Below are 23,454 nucleotides of genomic sequence, written 5' to 3'. Positions count from 1 at the left end.
AAGGATGAGAGAGTTATTAAATGTTGGAAAATTAATCAATCTACATTTTTCTGTGGATCTATTCTGTTCTTGTTTCCAGCCATTGGCATGATTAAGTCTTTTTTTTTAAAGAGATTTTACTATCATAGGGAATGAATATACGTAGAAGCTCCTCTGATGGATCATGTGAATGCATTTCGATTAACATTACATGAAAATGTAAGATATCGTTTTAAAAATCTACAAAGAGAAGGTCATGGCATTGCATAGAATTTTAATAAATATAATCGTAAAAAATAGATACGCATCAAAAGAACACAATGCAGGGGAGGAAACCATCAACCTTCCTTGAATTTTAAAGGGAGGTAACTCCCATAAACCACGTTTTGCACGAACACAATGGCGGCTCTTTGTAATGTCCGAAGTAAGTGATAAAATATTTGTGTTAATAACTGAATAATCTTTATATGTTAGCGTTATTCTGCCGGGTAAAAGATTTTCGAAATAGCGAGTAAAGATTTCGAAGTGTGAAGTGGCATCATTATGCATGTTAAATGTAGTAATTCACATCATTGTTCATAGACAAGGTCATTTGTCATTCACTCAAAACAGCTATCCCTATTCATGGTTATACATTTTCTTGTCCCTTATAATATATAGTGTGTGCGTACGTGCATGGATACGTATGTACATGTGCATGCATCAATATGATGCCTTTTTGTTGTTAAAACGTTTAATTACAATAAATGTTTAATTCAAAAAGTGCAACTATCAACTCCCTATGTAGTTGGTGTTAACGTTGTTTAGTCGAGATCAGCTTTGGTTTCACAGATCTGACCATAGGCAATGAAGGCTGACCGCCCTTCATCTTTTATAACTACGACTGCAAAACAGTTAGGTGTAATTTCAAGTAGTTTGACTTATTTCTACCAGATCAAGCGATCAACATTGGTCCGAGAAGTATATGTATAGTTAAACCGGTACCGTGCCCGTGTCTTTATTATGGCTATATACGTTCTGATTTCAGGCGGAAGTAAAGAATATGTACTTCACCTGTTTTCAAGCATAACAAAATCCCAAACCCTAAACCTACCCACCCTGTGTGCGTATTCTTTACTTTCGCCCTGATTTCATATTCTGCCGAGGTCGAATTTGTCTTTCGTCCTTTCGTAGTCGAGAAAATAAGTACCAGTTGAACACTGAAGTCGATGTTACTGACTTCCCCTTCCCCTCAAAATTGCTGGCCTTGTGCCAAAAAATTCGAATTATGGAGCATGGTTTGAATTCATTTAGCTTTTAATGGTAGCTAATGCAGATTCGCCCCTCACCTTGAAAAATGCATTTTTCTCAAAAAGTTTATTCTGATTCCCTTGTTTTACATGTCTGAGATTATAAATAGGCAAAATAAATAAATAAATTTTCAAAATTTTAAACCCCGCCATTTTAAAATGTATTGTTGTATATTGAAATGTGGAAATTTTGTTAAAGCTGGTATGTAAAGTGCACTTTCTATGTTTATTTAGGCTAAAATTGGATGTGTGTGTGGAGGGGTGGGGTGTGTCTAAAATTAAAAAACTTTTTTTTTTGTATATTTGTTATCTCCGACATGTAAAATCTAGGTATCCGAATAGACTTTTTCAGAAAAATGCAATTTTCAAGGTGAGGTGTGATTCTGCATTAGCCCCCTTTTAATGATATTACAAAGACTGATTAACCAAATTGTATTATATTGTAAGAGATTGATAATGGTTCCTTTTTGCTTGTGACAAACAAAATTCTTTGTGGTACTTAGCTAGAACTCCTTACATTCAGAGTCCTTCCTCAGGTCAACTTTGCTTTCAATCTTCTGGGGGTCGATAAGATGAAGACTGGAGTCGATATAGTCTACATCATCTCCACATATGACCATGTGTCTGTGTACAAAAATCATTATTATTATAGTTCATAAATAAAGAAAAGATTATGGTCTATAATAAGGTGTTTGGTAGCAGAGTATGGGGTACGTTGGGCAAATTATCTTGGGGAATGTAATTATGTCCTTTGTTTTCTGATTTCAACTTCTGCCTAGATAAATGTTGCCTTTCTTTCCCCCAATGTCAATGAAGTAAGTATCAGTCATGTACTTAATTTAGTTTACTCAATGCAGAATTTATGGCTCTTGTGCCAGTGTTATTACAGTCTGTTAGCCTTTGATTGTGAAAAATAGCATGTGAAATTAGCTGGTTTGTTAGAGCATTGAATAAAATGTCTTGTGGCATCGATTCCAGCTCTTTGTACTTTGAGTTCCCATCTTGTTGGGGGTCATCTCCATCTTTTTGGGGTTGTTAAATAAAGTACCACCCTAGCACTTGAGTTGATTCTTTTCTCTCTCTCTATCTCAAAGAAATTAGCTGTTGTCAGACTGAAGTTGGAAGGGTTCTGCCAGATTTCAATATGCTAGACATTATGAGTAACAGCAGTACCCCTTCAACATCAGGAGTTGAAGGGGCCAAGGAAATAATAACAAAAAATGCTGCATGTTTATTATTATCTACTGTAGTTTCTTCAGGAAGATTTTGAACACAAATTCACTTCAGCTCTGCTGTTTAACTCTTTAGCATTCATATTACTTCGTCAAATATAAAGCTTATTCATTCACATTGTTTTGAGTTAATCGTGCATTGTCTTGTAGCTTCAAAATTTCGATGCTATGATTGTTTATTTTAGAATGGCATTGTAGGATTGATATGAAAGGCTAGATCTGGCCAGTTTGAATATAAAACTGGTAGAATATTTGGGCAGGATATGGCTGGTTTAAGGGCCAAAGGATTAAAGGAATATTTATCAATCATTCAGCTGTAGAAGTTGTAAATTGAGCCTATTCCATGTCACCCATTTACATCTAGACACAGTAAGGTGCATGTGTTAAGATACTAGACATTGACTTATGAGCTGATATTGCAACGTTATTAGCTGTTAGTTTGCAGTTGAATTAATAAATGGATAAGTCTTTGAATTACTGGTTCAAAGGTTTTGAGTCAACTGGATCCACTTCATATGGATTGTATTTGTAATTCTATATTTCCCAGTTCAAGTAGCTATTGAGAATTAGTACCAAATTAACTGGGAATGTTATCTGAAAAATCTGGCATTATGTTCTGGGTAATAATCTCTCCTTCAAATAATACCTTGAAAGCTGGGCACCATCTCTTAAAAGCTGCTTGAGGCTTAAGGCACATTTACATAACATTTCAATGGGGTGATTGACTGTTTTCCAAATAAAAATTGTGGTTATGCTTAGTTAATAGAAATTCTGTTGTGATTAGATACATTGTCAATAAATATTCTTTTCAGATAAAATATTTCAACCACTCTTCAGCCAAGTACGTCACAGAAAAAGTTTTGATGTGCGCAAGCCTCCTCCTCCATCCTTGATACATCGTTTAATAAACGAAGTAACTGCACCACTTGAAGTCTATAGACGAATACCTATGGCTGATCAGTGTTATATTGGAAAACTCGCCCAATATACTTCCAGCAAACAGGTAATCTTTTATATCTTTTTATACAGGTATCATGCATTTCAACACAGAGAATTAAAAAAAAATGGAACTTGAAACCAGTTTGTGAAATTGGTTTAGTTAGTACTGTTGTTGCTCAAGGTAAAACCGTTAGCTGGTCCTTTGGTGCCTTTAGTGGAGTTAACTCTGATGTGAGCAATCCATTTTTGATTCACATCTTTTCTTCAGTTTGTTCAGGATTGGCTTTGACTGCATCACTCTCACCACTTTGGGAAGGCTTCCCAAAGATCATTAGCCTTGCATCTCCTCACTAATCAATTTTTAAGTTCTGCATCTGAGTCACCTTTGATTATAGCATCTACATTAACCCTTTAGCACTCACATTATTCTGTCAAAAGTAATGTTTTTTTTTTATTCACATTGTTTTGAATTAATCATGCATTATCTTGTAGCTAGGAGGTAACTTAATTTTTAGAATGTTTCTATAGGGCTGGTGTGAGAGGCCAGAGTTGGCCAGTTTGAATATAAAACAGAAAGAATATTTTGGCTGGATACAGCTAGTTTAAATATTAAACGGTTAAATCTTAGTATGATATTAGCTGGTTCTCTTTGTTTTTGCTTTAACTTCAAAATTTGAAACCAGTCTGAGATAAAACTTTCTTTAGGTTTAAATCCTTCAGATCAACAATCTTAAAGTGATGTAGGATAAAGATTATCTTTCAGCTTGATGGTTGCACTGATGCCACATAACACAATAAATTTTGGCTTAACAAGTTCATATTTTGCATCATAAACAGTTCTGAGTTAAACCCATTGTCTAAGAACTTTACCTAAAAACATACATTACAGACTTAGCTTTGTTGTAACTGTGTAGTCACTGTGATAATTTGCTCTTGGATCAGTAATACAGCCAAGTTCTAATACATTTTATTCTACAAGCAAAACCTATTAAACAACAAATAACTGAATGACTTGAAAATTACAGTAGAAGTGATTCAACACATTCTTCTTTATCTTGTCTTGCATTTGGGAAGAATGTTGCAATAGTGGAAACATGGGTCATTCAACAAATTCTTCCGGTCAAAACCATTGTACAGTAATCCCTCAACTATCATGAGTGTTACATTCCAAAACCCCGCCACAGAAATAATTAAAATCTAAAAAAATATAAATACCTATCTGCTGTAGAAGCCCACAATATAAATTTACATACATTAGCCAGAAAAATTCACAATGTACTAAGTGCAGGATAGGTGAACTGTGATGTACTGAGTGCACGATAGGTGAACCATGATATAGTGAGAGATTACTGTATTCTATGAAGTTTGGCCACAATGTTAAAGGTATGGGTCAAACAATTTGATAATGAGGAAGTGATTTTGAATATTAATTATGCAACAAATGATGAATTACAACTGGTTAATTGTAAATTGAATGGACAATAAGTTCGAATATAACTGGACTCTGGTACAACATTTTCATTATTCCAGTTCCACTGTTACCATTAATCATCAAACCTATTGACTGACATTTAACTTTACATAACAGTTCAAAACCAGAGATTCTTGATACTATAATAGCTTTGCTTGACAATGGAAATTACAAAACCCAACTCTTCAGTTTTGCTATGGTTAATAGCCCTTACAACTTTGGGTTAATCTGTACAGATATTCTGAAAGGTACACTATATTACTATGCTTTTACCCACAATAAAGTGCTATAACACTAATATTTTAGTAGGTGCAGCAAACAATAACATTTGTTCAACATACCCAGTTCTAGTATACATAAAAAAAAGGAGCTTGAAATGAATTTCACAATCTTGACATTATGGGAATTACAACTCGATGTCTTCATGAATTTTTCAACTATGCATCACCAATAGTTTGGGTGTGAAAAAAAGACAGTTATTAAGAGTGTGCTGACTATAAAGTATACCTAAATGGCTTTCTCAGTTCACTGATATGTAAAGAGCATAATTTTCTCCTCAATTGACTTAGTGTGCATGCCGACAAATTTGGAATAGGATTCTAAGAGATGGTGTGTGAGCAATGGTCTTCACTTAATCGATAAACTTCAGATAAATCTCAAAAATAGCAGCTCCAATTTCCAGTGTTGTATGGAGTCTATTGAAAGTAGTTAATGGCATAAGTATATTTCAGGATGGCATATTCATCTTTGTAGCAATCCAAAATAAAGTGAAGAATCAAAATGATGCAGTTATTGTAAAAGGTACCAATGTAATGATTAACCTAAATCATTGATTTGGATTACTTATCGCAGGTGCAAACAATCAAGTCTGCTGTGAAAAGTTACTGTCCATCAACTGGAAAGTTTGATGAGTATTTAATAACTCTTTTGATACTATCCCACCTGAGATGATCCCTAGTTCTATGAAAGAAACTTCAGGTTTAGCAGTAATATAAATTAAAACATTTCATCCAACTTTAATGTTAATTTCTGTTCCAAATATGAGCTTATTTTACTTAATTATAATTTTCAAAATTGATTAAAATAATGGTAGTGTATTTCAATAAAAAAAAATAGAGAAGCAAAAAAGTTAAAAGTCTTTTCAACCATTTCATTGAATCTGAGAACTTATTTGGCTGAGTCGAGTAATTGTAGACCCTTTTCACAAGGTTGGACAAATGGTTCGTTACAAAAGCAAAACAATAGAACTTCCTATTGATGTACATCATCTGATTCATTCTGGCTGAAATCAACCTAGATTAAATGTGGATAGGAAATAGTTCAGTTGGCATCAAAAGAACAAATAACTTCTAAATATACTTCCCCAAGCATTTGCTAATCAGCATAATGTTACCAATAGGTCAGCATCAATTAATTTCTCCATCTCCTGTTGAGCTGCCATTTGATCATGTGATACACTGTAGCAATGTTTCCAACAGGTCAACATTGTCACCAGATATGTCACAGTAAAGGATTGCAAGACAGTTTCTTCAAGCCAAGTCGATTGGCAGGAGTCCTAAGGCTAGACCATGTGCAAAGTGGTTGGATACTAGTCATAGTCTCACCTGGTTATGCTTGGGTGTCCAGCAGGAAATTCTAATGGCAATTGTTTCTGATAGGACTCTATGGAGGAGGTGCCTGAGGATTCTACACGTATTATTCTCTCAGAAATGGCAGGTGACAAAAATGGATGGCTGGATGGACTCCAATCACTGTTGCTTTTAATATCTATCTCCCACACCTTCCTTACTGTCAATATTTCTAAATCATGCTCCACCTTGTAGGAACTTAATAAGAAATATTATAACATCAAATGAGCTGCAAAATTGCAAAAGGAATTCACAAGCCACTAAGATTAGATAACATGATTTATCTTTCCTGGTTGGAGTAATGGTATAGTTATAGTATTTTATTATTAAGTATATATGCCTTGTCTTTGCTGCTCACTGTATCTATCTGCCATGTCTGTGATGTCATTATGTTAATATTATCACATTATATATGTTTTGCATACCTGCACATAGTTAGGACTATTTAATGTGACTATCAGTATGCCACATAAGCAACATTTGTTAACCACAAAATCTCCTTTTTGACAGTTGTCTGAAGTTTTGAATTTACTCACTTGTGGGTGTTATTGTAAATACAACACCCATTCACATCTTTTCCATAGATGTGTTGGCCAGGCATTAACTACATCATTCTCATCAGTTTAGGATCATCTGCAAAACTGGTGAGAATGATGTATTGGGTCAAGTCATAAATAATTTCCATTTTTTGGAAGTAAATTGTAACAATGCATTTCAAACTTCAGGTGTTTAAAACTGAAATGGCAGCTACTGTTTATAAAAGAGCCTCATCTGTGTTTTATATTTAAGCAGTGAAAGCATGCACATCATAGTTTAATATTAAATTTCACTAGAAGTTGTTGGTAGCTTCTGTTACCTTGGTGACAAAATCAGTAGTGGGGGTGGATGCTCTGAGAGTGTAGCTACTAGTATAAGAATAGGGTGGGCAAAGTTCAGAGAGCTCCTCTACTGGTAACAAAGGGCTTCTTGTTCAGAGTGAAAGGCAGACTGTATAATGTCTGTATGCAAACAGCTATGCTACATGTTAGTGAAACATGGGCTGTGACTGCTCAGGACATGCATAGGCTTGTAAGAAATGAAGCTAATATGCTTTGCTGGATGTGTAATGTCAGTGTACATGCGCGACAGAGTGTAAGCGTCTTGAGAGAAAAGTTGGGTATAAGGAACATCAGATGTGGTGTGCAAGAGAAACAACTGCACTAGTATGGTCATGTGATGAGTATGGCTGAGGACAGATGTGTGTAGAAGTGTCACACCCTAAGTGGGGGGAACCTGTGAGAGAGGTAGACCCAGGAAGACATAGTGCGAGGTGAAGCATGATCTTCGAATGTTGGGCCTAATGAAAATGATGACAAGCGACTGAGAGCTTTGGTGACATGCCTTGCTTGAGAAGACCCATCAAGCTGAGTGAAATTGTAGTTATGGCTGATGCCAGTGCCGTCTGACTGGTACCTGTGCTGGGGGCACATAAAAATCACCATTTGAGTGTTGGGTATCATGGAGGCAGTGTTGGGTATCATGCAGGCAGTAACAGGTGACCAAGACCTTTGGGATATACTGTGCTTGTGTTGACCTGTCAAGCCAAGTGAGACTATAGTCATGGCCAATGCCAGTGTCAGGTCAGTGACATCCATGCCAGTGGTATGTAAAAATACCCACTGTGCTCTCGGAGTGGTTGGCATTAGGAAGGGCATCCAGCCATAGAAACCTTGTCAAATCAGATTGGAACCTGGTGCAGCTCCCCAGCTTACTAATTTTCAGTCAAACTGTCCAACCCATGCCAGCATGAAAGCTGACGTTAAACAATGATGATGATGATGATGCTGGCGACCTCCCCCTAAAATGGATGAACTGAAAGTGTATATTTGACTTGTGATATTGTGGGAGTTCAAGAATGGAAAAAAAAAACCCATCAGAAACAGCTAAGAAAATATGTAGCCAATGTGTCATTACTGAACGGCAAGTGTGGAATTGGCTTTCAAAGTTTCGTTCTGGAGATTTGTCATTGAGAGACAACTCAGACCATGGCACTCATCAGACTTTGATCAAGAAACTTTAAGAAAATTAGTGGAATTCACTCTTCGTGAAAATACTTGGGAATTAGCAATTAACCTCAGCACATCCCAATCCACCATCTGTCGCCACTTGGAAAAGATAGGAAAAGCAAGCTGGGGGTATAGGTTCTCCATACTTTTAGTGAAAAGAATAGGGAAGATTGCATGTCCACAGTGACAAGTCTTCTTCCTAGACAGAGAAATTATCTGCTTCTCAATATCAATGTTCAATGCAAAATGCAGTAGATTGACAAGGATAAATCTCCACAACCTACCTCAAAGGCTGAGCTCCATTGAAGGAAGGTTATGTTGTGTGTATGGTAATATTACTGCGGTATTTTAAGTTTTTAAACTGCAATCAAACATTAAATGCTAACTTATACTCTCAACAGCAGCAATGTGTGAATAGAAATCTTTAAAAAAATGCCCTGCACTTGTCATTAGGAGAAACGTTGTACTACTCCACAATAACACAAGACCACATTCAGCAAGAATCATGCAGGATAGATTTGGGCTGGTCTGTTCTACCCCATCCACCATATTCACCAGTCTTTGCATCACCTGATTTCCATCTTTTTCACTCTCTACTAAATGCTCTGATGGGGAAAATATTTCCTCAAGAAGATCAGGTGAAAATATATGTGGAAAACATCTTCATGTTGAAACCAGGTGAATTTTACTCGAGAGGAATCAAAAAGCTACATGATAAATGGTAAAAGGTCATTCAAAATAATGGCAAATATAATGATAAGTGAAAATAATTCTTTGTGAAAATTTTTTATGAGTAAATGTGTGTAGTGATGCTACAGTGTAGGGTTCGGCGCGCATGCGCAGAATGGGACTACTTCCGGGTGGCCACCGGAAGTCTTCCCCATGCGCATGTGCGGGAAAACATCTCTCGAGCCCGCGAACCTCAAATTCTCTCTTCGGCTCAAGACAGCACTGCGATCGGTCACGGTTCCTGGCTCTGACAGCCACCACACCAACTTCAACAACTTCAACCAACCTCAACGACCAACACCAGCAGTATATCAGAGGCTGTCTATTCCCCCATCAGACAACGTACAACCATGATCAATAAACCAAGTTGTCTGTTCACCTTTACCTGAGTTTCGTCTGTTGTTTTCTACAAGATTGTTGTATGTGACTAGAAAGGATCTCGACACCCTGCCAGTGCTTCGATGATAGATCCTTTCACGTTACATGTGTTTAACAATATTGGAAATTATGACTCAACCCAATAGTTTAGGAGCACCTGCAAAGATCACTGATTCTTTGTCTTCTCTAACTAACTTATAAACTTATAAAAGGAAATCTTCATGACATAAGAGGACAGTGATGAAGACAACAACAAAAAATCGCAGGCATATCAGTAGGTGTGGGCATGGCTGTGTGGTAAGAAGTTCATTTTCTAACCACTTGGTTTTGGGTTCAGTCCCACCACATGGCATCTTGGGCATTCATCTTCTACTATAGCCCCTAGCTGACCAAAGCCTTATGACTGGATTTGGTAGATGGAAACTGAAAGAAAACACAGATACACATCCATGTGTATAGATAAATATAGATGTATATATGCAAAAACTAACCTCGCCTGTGCTATTGTCACGTAAGAAGCACTGAGTGCACTCTGCAGAGTGGTTGGTGTTAGGAAGGGCATCCAGCCATAAAAACCCTGTCAAAACAGACACAGTAGCCTGGAGTAGTTTTCAACCTGGCTGGCTCCTGTCAACTGTCCTACTCATGCATGCATAGAAGACAGACATTAAATGATGATGATATTATATGTGCGTGTGTATGTGTCTCCTTGACATCATATGATGGGTGTAAAATGAGTGCTACCACCATACAAGAAGAGCCTTTCATTTCCATCTTTTGGGTTAAACATGTTTGGCCATGGAGAAATAGTATTACCTTACTTGGAAACAGGTGAGGTTGGGGAAAGTTAACATCTCTCTGTAGAGAGTCTGTCTCAGCAAACTCTGTGCCAACTATGTAAGCATGGAAACATGGAACATTAAAATGAGGGTGATGATTGTGATATATTCTTTGATATGTATATGGATAGATTTATTCTTTGAATGTATCATTGTTTTGTTTCACAGTCTGCTTTGGGCCTGTATCACAGCAAGACTATCAATTGTCAGTGATATTATCAATAAACTCCGTTCCAATTGTTTGTAAACATCCACTTCTCCCGTTCTAACACTGACATGTTATGAAAATAAACGAGCAAAACCCCTCCCATGTTGATTTTATTATTTAAATAATATCTGTTACTTATGGTAGGTGAGCAGTGAAAACATTGGAAGAAGTGTTTAGGTCACATAATATTTGACCACATGTGTAAGAAGATAAAATGAACTAGTGGTTTTGTTATGTCACACTGTTGTCCCATTTAGCCAATATTCTTTTCTACTCTAGGCACAAAGCCCAAAATTTGAGGGGAGGGGTTCAGTCAATTAGATCGATCTCACTATGTAACTGGTACTTAATTTATCGACCCCAAAAGGACGAAAGGCAAAGTTGACCTCAGCAGAATTTGAACTCAGAACGTAAAGACAGATGAAATACCGCTAAGCATTTTGCCCAGCGTGCTAACGTTTCTGCTAGCTTGCTGCCTTCCATTTAGCCAATATTAGCATAGATGTAGATGTCATAGATATAAACCAATAAAACAAAGTGAGCTATTTTTCTCTTTTCAGCTGAACAGATATGAAGAGTTTATGTTAGAACAGATCAGGAAAAGACTGAAATCAACGCGGTTACTCCTGATTTATCAGTATTTACCCATAACAGTTGCAGAGAAGAAAAACATGCAATACCAGCTCTCCACTCAAGGCTTCAGATTATTTCATGCCAACACTAAACTTATGAAGTGAGTTTTTTTTATTTAAATCTGCTTGTTAGTTTCCATGCTAATTAATGCTTTTTATACTAACCCATATAAGGCTGCCCTTGGTTCATTAACACAAACTCCCTCATTTAAAGTGATCAAAATTTCATGTAATTTTTCTTCCAAACACCAGCTTAATCATGAAAATGTTGTTTTACTAAATACTTCATTATTTTCCAAATTAATAGAAACAAAAGCAGCTTATTTTAACAGAACTTTGGTAAAATTTTTCAGAAGGGCATTGACTTTATTTATACTTTCTCTATCTTATACCACTCATATTTATCATGTGTAATAATTTTTAAAAAACCCATGCTAGCATGGAAAACGGACGCTAAACGACGATGATGATGATGATGATGAAATGTTAGCTTTGCCTGTTGATTGTGTTTTGAAACTATTATACTAAATCCAATGTTTAATTATTGTTTCTCTTGATGTTATTTCTTGTTGGATAATCAATTCAGTTGTGCTTGGACAGAATGTGATGTGGAGATAGAACTAGTCATTTGATTTATGTTTTTGTTTTTGTCTATCTCACATTTATTGTAGAGAAAACTGTTCCATTCAAAAATGGTCATAAATTTTGCACTAGTTAAAAAGGTTTCTTTGTTTATATCATGCTTCTAGTGTTGCTGACATTGTTGTTGCTGCAGCACTCTTTCTTCCTTATGTTTAATGTTCAGCCTTACACCCCAGTGAAAATTCACATTAATTATATTGTTGTGCCTCTGTTGCACATATTTGTAACTTATACCTCTTTCCATGGTAATTATTTAATTCAAAAGAAATACTATTTTTGTTTCACAACTGTTTACAAGCCATTGTTAATAATCTCTAGATAAATGGTAACCACTTAGTCAATTTACCATATTTGATGGAATAAAATGTGCTCAGGTGTAGTAGACACATCCCAATTTCAGCAGCACATATTCAAGAAAAAATAATTTTGTGCTTTAAAGCATGTAATATTGAAAGCAATTTTACATCTAGGTCCTTGGTTGATTTTTTTAAAGACGTGTTTTTGAGGAAAAATTGCATCTTATATGCCATCAAATATGGTATTCTTAATACACTATGGAAAACAAGTTTCTTTAGTAGGTTTTCTTGATTCAATAAAAGTTAAAAATTATTTTAGTTTTTGAAAATATAATCAAAAGAACTAATGAATGAGTCTATACATAATTTACATTATTGCTTTTGTTTAATGTTGGAAACACTATTATGTTATTCAACAACAGTTTGATTGTTCTCTTGTTTTATTATCCTCCATCAGTTAACCAAACTCAATCAAACCAATGACACAGAGGTAATTAATTTGTTATTGCTACTTTCTTTTATTTTCTAGGACAGCACTGGCTGAAACTCGATGGGCAAATCTTTGTCAGAACATCTCTCAGTTTACCTGCTATATATCAAGTGAATCTCTAAAAGTCAGTGATTTATTGAAATGTACCCACACTATGCCAAAATTAATATTACTTGGTAAGAAAAATACCTAATTTAAAAAAAATATAACTTTAGTATTCTTCCTTCTGTTATTCTCTTCATTTCCATCCTTTCATAGTAATTCTGTCTCATTCATCATAAGTTGCATGTAAGTTGCAAGATGATCCGAACAGTGCTGGTGCTACAAAAGCACCCAATACACTCTGTAAATGATTGATAATCAATTTGAGCTATGACAATGCTGGGCTTGAGAGGACTCCTTGGTCTAACTGACAGAAAAGCAACCCCTATAGTACTGGTGACACAAAAAATGCATCCAAAATGCTTAGAAAAGTGGTTAATCCAAATACAGTAACCATGCCAGAATGAGGCCCAGAGAAATACATGGTCTTCCAACCTGTTGAATTCTGTTGACCTGTGCCAATCATCCCATCAAGGAAAGTGAGCATAAAATAGTGAAAATGGTGATGATTTGTACCTTGGCTTTGTGTCATTTCAATAGCATATATAATGTATTATACTGGCACTTCATTAGTTATGATGACGGGTTCCGGTTGATTTGATCAACAGAATAGCCTGCTTGTGAAATTAATGTGTAAGTGGCTGACCACTTCAAAGACACATGTACACATAATCTCTGGGAGATTCAACATGACACAGGCTGTGACAAGGCTGGCTCTTTGAATTGCAAGTACAGCTCATTTTTGTCAGTTGATTGGACTAGAGCAATGTGAAATAAAGTGTCTTGCTCGAGGACACAATGCACTGCTGGGAATTGAACTCACAACCTTGCAATCATGAGCCAAATACCCTAACATCTAAGCCATATGCCTTCACAGCACAATATATAACCATAAAATACTATTACAATATGTCAGATAAGCTGTCCGCAACCAGTGGAATGAGGTGGCACCTTCAATTGTCTAGCACTTCCAAGGAATGTTGTTTACTGTAAGTGGTCCACCCTGATGTTCCTATCAGTATTATTATTATTACTTGATGAAAATTCTCAGCTTATTTTGCTGGGTATGAAGGAAAGTATCAGTTGTCCACAGCCAGCAGACTAAGGTGACACTTGTTTACTGGTTATACTTCAAGAACCCTGCAAAGAATTCTTGTAGTTCCAAGCAATGCTGATTTTTGTAGGTGTTCTATCTTTACATTTGTACCAATCTTTTTCAGCCAAGTTGGTAGTTGAGTGCTGATACTTCCAAGTGTACCAATTAGTATTGGGTATCACGTCTACTCTCTCCATTGACCAAAACCTTTGTATTTCCCACTTAAAATCATTGTAGTTGTTCAGTTTTCTTTCTTTCGCTTTGATCCTGTTGTCACCGGTATATGCTATGTCAATTATCATGCATATTCCATTCCTTTGCCAAACGATGTCGAGAAGCTAAGTTAAGATTCTTTCTCATTTTTTCCGTTCCTGTACCCATTCGCCATTAACACCTTAAATGTATTATTTGCTAACAGCTTGTTTTCATGAGCTAACCATTGAAAATGTCCCCTCAAAATATAATTTTAATTCTATCTCATGTAATTTCATTAAATTAATTACTCGTTTCTCCTGTTTAATCTCATCTTTATTACCATATTTTCGTCCTTCTGTCCCCAGACAAAACTTTGCTTATTCGTAGTGTGCTCGCCCTTTCCCAGCCCCACCACCAATACCGGATATCTATATCGTCCCACCATCTACACCAGATATCCCTTCTCCTGCCACCATTACCTGTGTCTATTCTCCCACCTTTCTCCTCACTGGGCTGTTCTCCATATATTACCATCACTTCTCCTTTCTCTCTTAGGACAAATGCAACCAACCCAGCTGCTCATCCACCCACCCACTTCACCGACTATCCTATGTTTCATTCTGTCTAGAAATTTGTCACCACCATTTCCAGTTATCTCTTCTCCCAATTCCTCCTCCCCACTGGTGATGTTCCCTATATTACCTGCACTCTATCTCTCTTCCTCTCTTTCTCTACCTCTTCCTCTCTTTCTTTATCTCTCTACTGGGACAAACACAACCAGGTTATCTGCCCTCCTACTTAACCGGCTATCTTTCATCCCATTTTCATTCTGTATAGAAACATGCCAAATACTAGCCAAGAATTTCCCTTGGCCTTATGAAGTGAAGGAGAAAGCTATTTGGCTGCCTGTGTGTGCTTGTTCTTGTGTGTGGGTGACCTTGTGTATATATATATAGGAATGAGCTTGTTTCCTCTCTCTCTCTCTCTGAACTCTTCCCCGCTGGTGGTACCCTCCATTATACCTGCAATCTCCCTCTACCTGGACAAACGCAACCAGTTTCATCTGACTCCTTCCTAACCTAACATTGGAATATCCATATTTTTGCTACACTGCTTGAATCTACATAATTCGATGACCATAATGCTTATGCTTACAACGCTGCTAACTCCGGCTCCTACCTCCAGTAAGGGCAACAATCTTAACATGCCTGAATGTTGTCAGGTTGGAAGAGAGAACAGATGAAGCATGCCTACCAAACGAACACCACAACATCCCTCTTCTTTTCAAGCACTGAATAACATCCCTCCTCCCCAAACCTCATGCCACATTCATTTCCCAGTTTTCAGAGTTGGCACTGTCAATGTTGGCACACTGAAAGGTAGGTCTAGTGAGATTGTAGAGATGCTTGAAAGGAGATGGGTTGATGTATGCTTCATACAAGAGGTAAGATGGAGAGGAGCTTCAGCTAGGGTCCTCACAGGCAAGGCACATAGGTATAAAGTCTTCTGGCAAGGTAACATGGATGGTGTAGTGGGTATAGGCATACTCCTTTCAGAGAAATGGGTGGATATGGTCATAGAGGTTGTTAGGGTATGCGATAGAGTGCTTAAGCTCAGGCTAGTCCTGCAGAACACCACAGCTACAATTATCTCCGCCTACGCCCCACATGTGGGGCTACCAAATGATCAGAAGGACCACTTTTATGATACCCTTCTACAGGCTACCTCACAGATGAGTGGTAATGACCTCATCTTTGTGGTTGGAGACTTTAATGGACATGTTGGGCAGGAATCTGGTATCTTCACTGGGGTACATGGTGACCATGGTATTGGCACCCAAAACGATGAGGGAACCAGGCTACTGGAGTTCTGTGATGCATGTAACCTTTTAATCTGCAACACTAACTTCAGGAAGCCAGACAGTCACTTTATAGCCTATCAATCTGCGAACTCTGCTAGCCAGATTGATTTCATCCTCAGCAGGACGCAGGGTTGCTCATAAATACAAAGCCCCTTCTGGGTGAACAATGTACCCTCCAGCATAGGCTAGTTATTAGTGACTTTAGGCTTGAGGCCAGAAGGATACCAAGAAGCAGACCAATCCAAAAAAGAAGGATTTAGAAGCTAAAGAACTTCACATGGTCGGAGATTTAGGGACATCCTCATCAAGAAATTTGAGGAAAGGGAGGAGGAGCTACAGACGTCGGACATAGAAGGTAGCTGGAAATTCCTACAGGACAGCTTGCTGAGTACCACAAGTCTGTGGATGTTGCAAAGTCCCTTCTAAACCTAGAGTTACGTGGTGGTGGAATAGTATGGTAGAGCAAAGAAACAAGCCTGGAAGAGTGGAGGAGCTACAGACATCGGACATAGAAGGTAGCTGGAAATTCCTACGGGACAGCTTGCTGAGTACCACAAGTGTGTGGATGGTGCAAAGTCCCTTCTAAACCTAGAGTTACGTGGTGGTGGAATAGTACAGTAGAGCAAAGAAACAAGCTTGGAAGAGTGAGGGTAGCAGAGAGCTGTACTAGGTAGCCAAAAGGGAGGCTGGGTGGCAGTATACATAGTCAAGAGCGTAGTGGAAAAAAAGAAGTTTGCCAGTGTCTAGTGACGTGAGGACCAAATAACTAAGGTATTTCGGATTGCAAGACAGTGTATGAGAGAAAATTGTGATGTTACAGGAGAGAAATGTGTCCACATGGATGGTGGAGTACTTGCTTTTAATGATTCTGAAAAGAAAGAGGCTTGGAGAAGTCATTATGAAAGACTGCTGAATGTGGAGAATGAATGGGAGGAGGAGAGCCTGCCAAATGTTGACCCAGTAGAGGGACTAGCTATCTGAATAGACAGCTCCCGAGTAGATAAAGCAATTAAGGGTATGATGCCAGGAAAAGCCCCCAGCCCATCAGGAATCACTGCTGAGATGCTTAAAATATCTGGTAGTGTGGGCTATGGCCTAGTCACCTGCATTGTAAACCAGGTAGTTCATGATGGCGTCATACCCAATGATTGGCATAGGAGCACCATACTCAACTGCTACAAGGGTAAAGGTGATGCTCTAGATAGAAATAACTACAGGGGTATCAAACTGCTGGATCGGGTGATGAAAGTCACGGAGAGGGTCATACTCCATCTCACTAGGGAGAGAGTCTGCTTAGATGGGATGCAGTTCGGTTTTGTGCCGGCTAGAAGCACCACTGATGCCATATTCCTGGTTCAACAACTTCAGGAGAAATACCTAGCTAAAGATAAACCCCTATACTTAGCTTTTGTGGACTTGGAGAAAGCCTTTGACAGGGTCCCCCGATCCCTTATCTGGTGGGCAATGTGGAAACTGGAGATTGACGAATGGTTAATAAGGGCTGTACAGGCCCTTTACAGAGAGGCCATTAGTAAGGTTAGGATTGGCAGTGAGTATAGTGAAGAATTCCGGGTAGAAGTAGGGATCCACCAAGGTTCAGCCCTCAGTCCCTTTTATTCATCATAGTCCTCCAGGCAATAACAGAGAAATTCATGATGGGTTGCCCTGGGAGCTCCTCTATGCTGATGACCTGGCCCTCATAGCAGAATCATTACCGAAACTAGAAAAGAAATTTCGGGTGTGGAAGCTAGGTTTAGAATCAAAAGGCCTTTGAGTCAATGTAGCAAAGACCAAAGTTCTAGTAAGTAGGAAGGCAAACTCATCACACACCCCCTAGGTAGGTGGCCCTGCTTGATCTGTAGAAAAGGTAGGTAGGAACTCCATAAGATGTGCCCAGCATAAGCTATGGACACATAAGAGGTGCAGCAACATCAAAGGAAAATTAACCGAGAAGATAGCTTTTGTGTGTAGCAGATGCACAGGGGCAATAGACACCACAGATAGTCAGAAAACAGATTCCATCACACTCCAGGGGAAGAAATTAAAAGTAGTTGATAGTTTCCGCTACCTAGGTGACCAAGTTAGTGGTGGGGTGGATGCTCAGAGAGTTACCACTAGAATAAGAATAGTTTAGAAAGCTTCTTTCCCTACTGGTGATAAAGGGTCTCTCGCTCAGAGTGAAAGGTAGATTGTACAACTCATGTGTGCGAACTGCCATGCTTCACGGCAGTGAAACATGGGCTGTGACAGTGGAGGACTTGTGTAGGCTCGAAAGAAATGAAGCTAGCATGATCCGCTGGATGTGTAATGTCAGTGTGCATGCATGACTGAGTGTAAGCTCTCTGAGAGAAATGTTGGATGCAAGAAGCATCAGATGTGGTGTGCAAGAGAGACGTTTGTGCTGGTATGGTCATGTACTATGGATGGATGAGGAGAGGTGTGTGAAGAAGTGCCACTCCCAAACTGTTGAAGGAATCTTGGGTAGAGGTAGACCCAGGAAGACATGGGATGAGGTGATCAAGCATGACCTTTGAATGTTGGGCTTCACAGAGGCTATGACAAAAGACCGAGACTTCTGGAGATATGCTGTGACTGCGAAGAGCCGACAAATGAAGTGAGTTCATGGCTCGCAGGATGGCCTGCTGTGCTAACCTTGGATTGTAGTGTGACCTGTTGTGCTTGAGGAGACCTATTGAGTCAAGTACATCAACATCAAAATAAAAATCAAATGGAAATTGTAATTGTGATCCCTGTGCCAGTGTCACATAAGAAAACAACCATCCAAACATGGCCGATGCCAGTGCCGCCTTGACTGGTGTCTGTGCCGGTGGCATGTACAAAGCACCAACCGATTGTGGCCGTTTGCCAGCTTTCTCTGGTCCCTGTGCCAGTGGCACGTAGAAAGCATCCACTACACATACAGAGTGGTTGGCATTAGGAAGGGCATCCAGCTGTAGAAACATTGCAAGATCAGACTGGAGCCTGGTGCAGCCTCTTGGCTTCCCAGACCCTGGTCGAACCGTCCAACCCATGCTAGCATGGAAAACGAACGTTAAACGATGATGATGATGGTAATAGTTTCAGTAATGATTCTGCTATGAGGGCCAGGTCATCAGCATAGAGGAGCTCCCAGGAGCAACCCGTCATGAATTTCTCTGTTATTGCCAGGAGGACTATGATGAATAAAAGGGGACTGAGGGCTGAACCTTGGTGGATCCCTACTTCTACCCGGAATTCTTCACTATACTCACTGCCAATCCTAACCTTACTAATGGCCTCTCTGTAAAGGGCCTGTACAGCCCTTATGATAATGATTCTTTCTTTTTTATTCACCACAACAGTGTCTGGTTTCCGATGTCTGGCCAGGTGATTGCACTGAATCTTTGCATCCCTCAGGATTTTGCAATCTTCATTCTCAGTGACTCCTGGGGTTTTCTCATACCACATCTTTGCTCTTTGTAGGCCATGATTTCCACAGAGCTCCCAATGGGTCATTCTTGCCACATTGTCATGTTGTCTTTTGTATTCGTTCTGTGCCAATTTCAGGTATTCGCTAATGATGTGCCATGCTGTTTCACCCCTTTCACCACACATTCTTCAGGTCACTCCTCATCCCTAGCCATTGGTCTTCTGTATCTGTCTTGCTGTTCGTATCTCTTGCAAACTGACTGTACATTTTTTTCTCCTCCATGTTTTTTTTCTTGTGTTCTTTTCCTCTTTAAGTTTTTCTTTCTTTACACAATTATCAGTTTTAATGACACCAAACTTCACATGTTTCAACAATGGTTCCACGGTAATTGTTACATACCACCCTAAGCTGTTTTCCTCTGTTTTGATACAATCCTGGCAACTGATCAAATCTCTCCCACCCTTTCTTCTGGACAAGTACAGCTTATCAGTGTCTCCACTCTTAGGGTGGAAGGCTCTGTGCACGGTCAATATTTTTCTTGTCTTCATATCTATGTTCATCAGTTTGCAACATGCTGGCAAAATCATTAGCACACTGGACAAACTACTTAGCATCCTTTTGTTCATCTTTCTATTCTGAGTTCAAATTCTACCAAGGTTGGCTTTGCCTTTCATTCTTTTGGGAGTTGATGAAATAAGTACCAGTCAAACACTGTGGTCAATGTAATCAACTAGCCCCAATTCCCAAAATTTCTCGCCTTATGCCTATAGTAGAAAGGATTGTCATCATTAAAGCTGTGAGCTGGCAGAATTGTTAGCACAAGGCGGTGAGCTGGCAGAAATGTTAGCACGCCGGGTGAAATGCTTAGCTGTATTTCGTCTGCTGTTACATTCTGAGTTCAAATTCCACCAAGGTCGACTTTGCATTTCATCCTTTCGGGGTCGATAAATTAAGTACCAGTTATGCACTTGGGTCGATCTAATCGACTTAATCTCTTTGTCTGTCCTTGTTTGTCCCCTCTATGTTTAGCCCTTTGCGGGCAATAAAGAAATAAGAATTGTTAGCACATCAGATAAAATATTTAACGGTGTTTAGTCCATATTTATGTTCTGTGTGCAAATACTGTTGAAGTCGACTTTGCTTTTCATCTTTTAGGGTAATTGAAATAAGTAACAGTCAAGTACTGGGGTGGATGTAATCGACATACCCAATTCCCTAAAATTGTTGACCTTGTTCCAAAATTTGAAACCATTACTATTATCATCATTTTGGTGAGCTGACAGAACCATCACAGGATCTGAAAAAATGCTTTCAGTATTTGTTCTGTTTCTTTATATTATAGTTTCAAACCCCATCAAAGTCATCTTTATCTTCCATCCTTTTGGGGTCAATAATATAAAGTAACAGTCAAGTACTGGAGTTGACTGTATGAACTAACCTACTACCTCAAAATTTCAAGCCCTGTGCCTATATGAAAGCAATTATGACTAAGTGGGGGTTAAGAAGTTCACTTCCTAATCATATGGTTTCAGGTGCCTTCTTTATCCTTGGGTTGACCAAAGCCTTGTAAATAGATTTGGTTACTAGAAACTGAAAGAAGCTCATCCTGTATATATGTGTGTGCGTGTGTGTGTGTGTCTTTGCCTTGAGATCACACAAGTTGTAAACTGGTGTCATTATCATGTAAGTAGTGTCAATCATTTCCTCTCAGCTGGGGGTTCATGACAGGAAAGGCATTTGGCTATAGAAAACTTGCTTCAGCGAATTCCTTGCAAACATGGAAATGTGGACATTAAAAACAATGATGATAAGAGCACACTTTCTTTGAAATCTATCCAAAAGCATCCTTAACTTTTAGGTATTGAAATCAATGGGGTCAGTAATTTGATCTTATGTCAAAAGCACTTCAGAAAATTAAATAAGGTCCTGCTACCCCACTCCATACATTGCTTGTGGGGGCATACAGCTTAGTGGTTAGGCTGTTGGACTCACAATCATAAAAATTGAAAGACTTCCAACAACTAAAAAACATTAACAATTAATTTACAAATATCATCTACGCAAGGGTGTAGCATTGTTAGTCCACATTATTCTGTAAGGAGCATAGGGTCGGTTTCCCAGCCCCTCTGGTGTATATATTTTTCCATGGACAGGATGCTGGTCTGTCATAGGATAACTCAGTTTTGCCAACTGGGTGGACTGGAACAATGTGAAATAACTGATTTGCTTAAGAACACAATGCATCGCCTGGCCCAGGAATCGAAATCACAATCTTACAATTGTGAGTCCAACACCTTAACCACTAAACCATATGCCTCCACAAGCATTTAGCATAGTAATTTTAAAATTGTGTCTTCATGACAAAGTTATCACTTATTAGTATTTCCTAAAACATATTTGATTTCTAGTGAAGACGCGTTACTTAGTGGTTAGGGTGTTGCTGTGATAGCAAGGTTTTGATCCTCAGACTGGATGGTGCATTGTCTTGAGCAAAACGCTTCATTTTATGTTACTCCATTTCACTCAGCTTTAAATGAGTAGCCCCCGCAATAGACTTGCATCCTGTCCAGGAAGTATGTTGTGATCTTGGTCACTTATTTGCCATGGAAAGTGGGTAACTTTGGGCAGTATTAACCGTTTTTTAGTTGATTATTCATAAATATGATTCCATATTCTTCAGTCAGAAAACATCCACAGACTTCTTTACCTGAGTACTTATTTCTTGCAGATACAAAGGTTTCAATGTGTTAATTATGCTTTCTTTTTACCTTTCAGGTGGTGCTATAGAAAACCATTTATTAACTCGTGACGGAGTTGTAGCATTCTCTAAATTATCATTAGAAAATGTCCAAAGCGAGTTGGTGGGTTTGCTGGCATCCAACAGTGCAACTGCTTCCAGTCTACTTGATCATCACCAGAGACAGCTTGTAGCAAATCTAAAACAGTTATCAATACAAGACTCTCAAGACTAAATCATAAACATTAATTTATTGTCATCAGTTATTAATTACTGTTTTTGGAATTGCATCAGTTTTAAGAAAAAAGAACAAAATTCATTTGAAAACAATGATGTTTTTGTGTAATCTTTTTTATTATGTATTGATATATTTTTTATTGTTTACCTTTATTTTCCCAGCTAACTGGATCTTATGGCTTTTATTGGATCAAATGCTTTCACTAACTGCTAGATGTTTAATTTTGTGCATCTGGACAAGTACCATAATTCTACTTTCTTCAGCATGCCTGATGAATAGAATATATTCTGTCCTCTTAACTGTTCATTGGTTAGCAATGGCAAGACATCTGACTATAGTTCTACATTTCTTTCCTATTTGGTTTCATCAACCAACTTGACTATAAAATTAATATGTAAACTATATCACATGAAGATATTGTAATTAACAATACCAAAAACAACGAAGAAAGTGGTTTGATTAAACCTTATTATTTATACTACATAATTCCTGAAAAATGGTGTTGCAACTTAGTAGGATTCGTAAAATAAATTCTTTTGAAAATATTAAAACCATAAATTATCAGCATGGTAAGAATATTGCAGGAGATGCCTTGTGGTATTTGGTCCAGCACTTTGCATTCTGAGTTCTAATCCCACAGCCTACTTGAGTGATAGACTTAATCTGCTGCTCAGTTTAACACTATAACTTGGCCCTTGTTTACCCTTAGAATCCAGTCTAGTCCAAGTATTTTGTCTAGGTCTCTAGTCTGAGGATTCTTGCTTCCTTTCTTCCACCAGTCTCAGGGCCCTGTAAAGAGTCATGGGTATTATTTTTCTTTCTGACTAAAAAAAAAACAAACTTGTATTTAGATTATACTTTATGAATGGATTTTGATATATCGGCCTGGTGTTGGTACTATGTAAAAAGCACTGGTGATGGTGCCATGTAAAAAGCTCCCAGTACACCTCTGTAAAGTAGTTGGCAGTCAGAAGGGCATAACCTAGTGAAGCAGTCAGAAGGGCATAACCTAGTGAAGC

General features: G+C 38.3%; 1 protein-coding gene across 1 annotated transcript; it reads left to right on the top strand.

Annotated features, from left to right (window-relative positions):
• The first annotated feature begins 316 nt into the window (after positions 1–316).
• Positions 317–22,527, top strand: LOC115232420 (39S ribosomal protein L10, mitochondrial). Its single transcript, XM_029802283.2, has 5 exons — positions 317–403; positions 3,313–3,503; positions 11,298–11,470; positions 12,837–12,973; positions 22,236–22,527. Exons 1-5 carry the CDS (start codon positions 379–381, stop codon positions 22,430–22,432), a joined length of 723 nt encoding a protein of 240 aa, XP_029658143.1. The 5' UTR covers positions 317–378; the 3' UTR covers positions 22,433–22,527.
• Positions 22,528–23,454: the final 927 nt, after the last annotated feature.

This window comes from Octopus sinensis, linkage group LG2, assembly GCF_006345805.1.
Source record: "Octopus sinensis linkage group LG2, ASM634580v1, whole genome shotgun sequence".
NCBI lineage: Eukaryota > Metazoa > Mollusca > Cephalopoda > Octopoda > Octopodidae > Octopus > Octopus sinensis.
The sequence above is the reverse complement of the archived record's forward strand: the minus strand, read 5'-3'. Positions and strand labels throughout refer to the sequence as shown.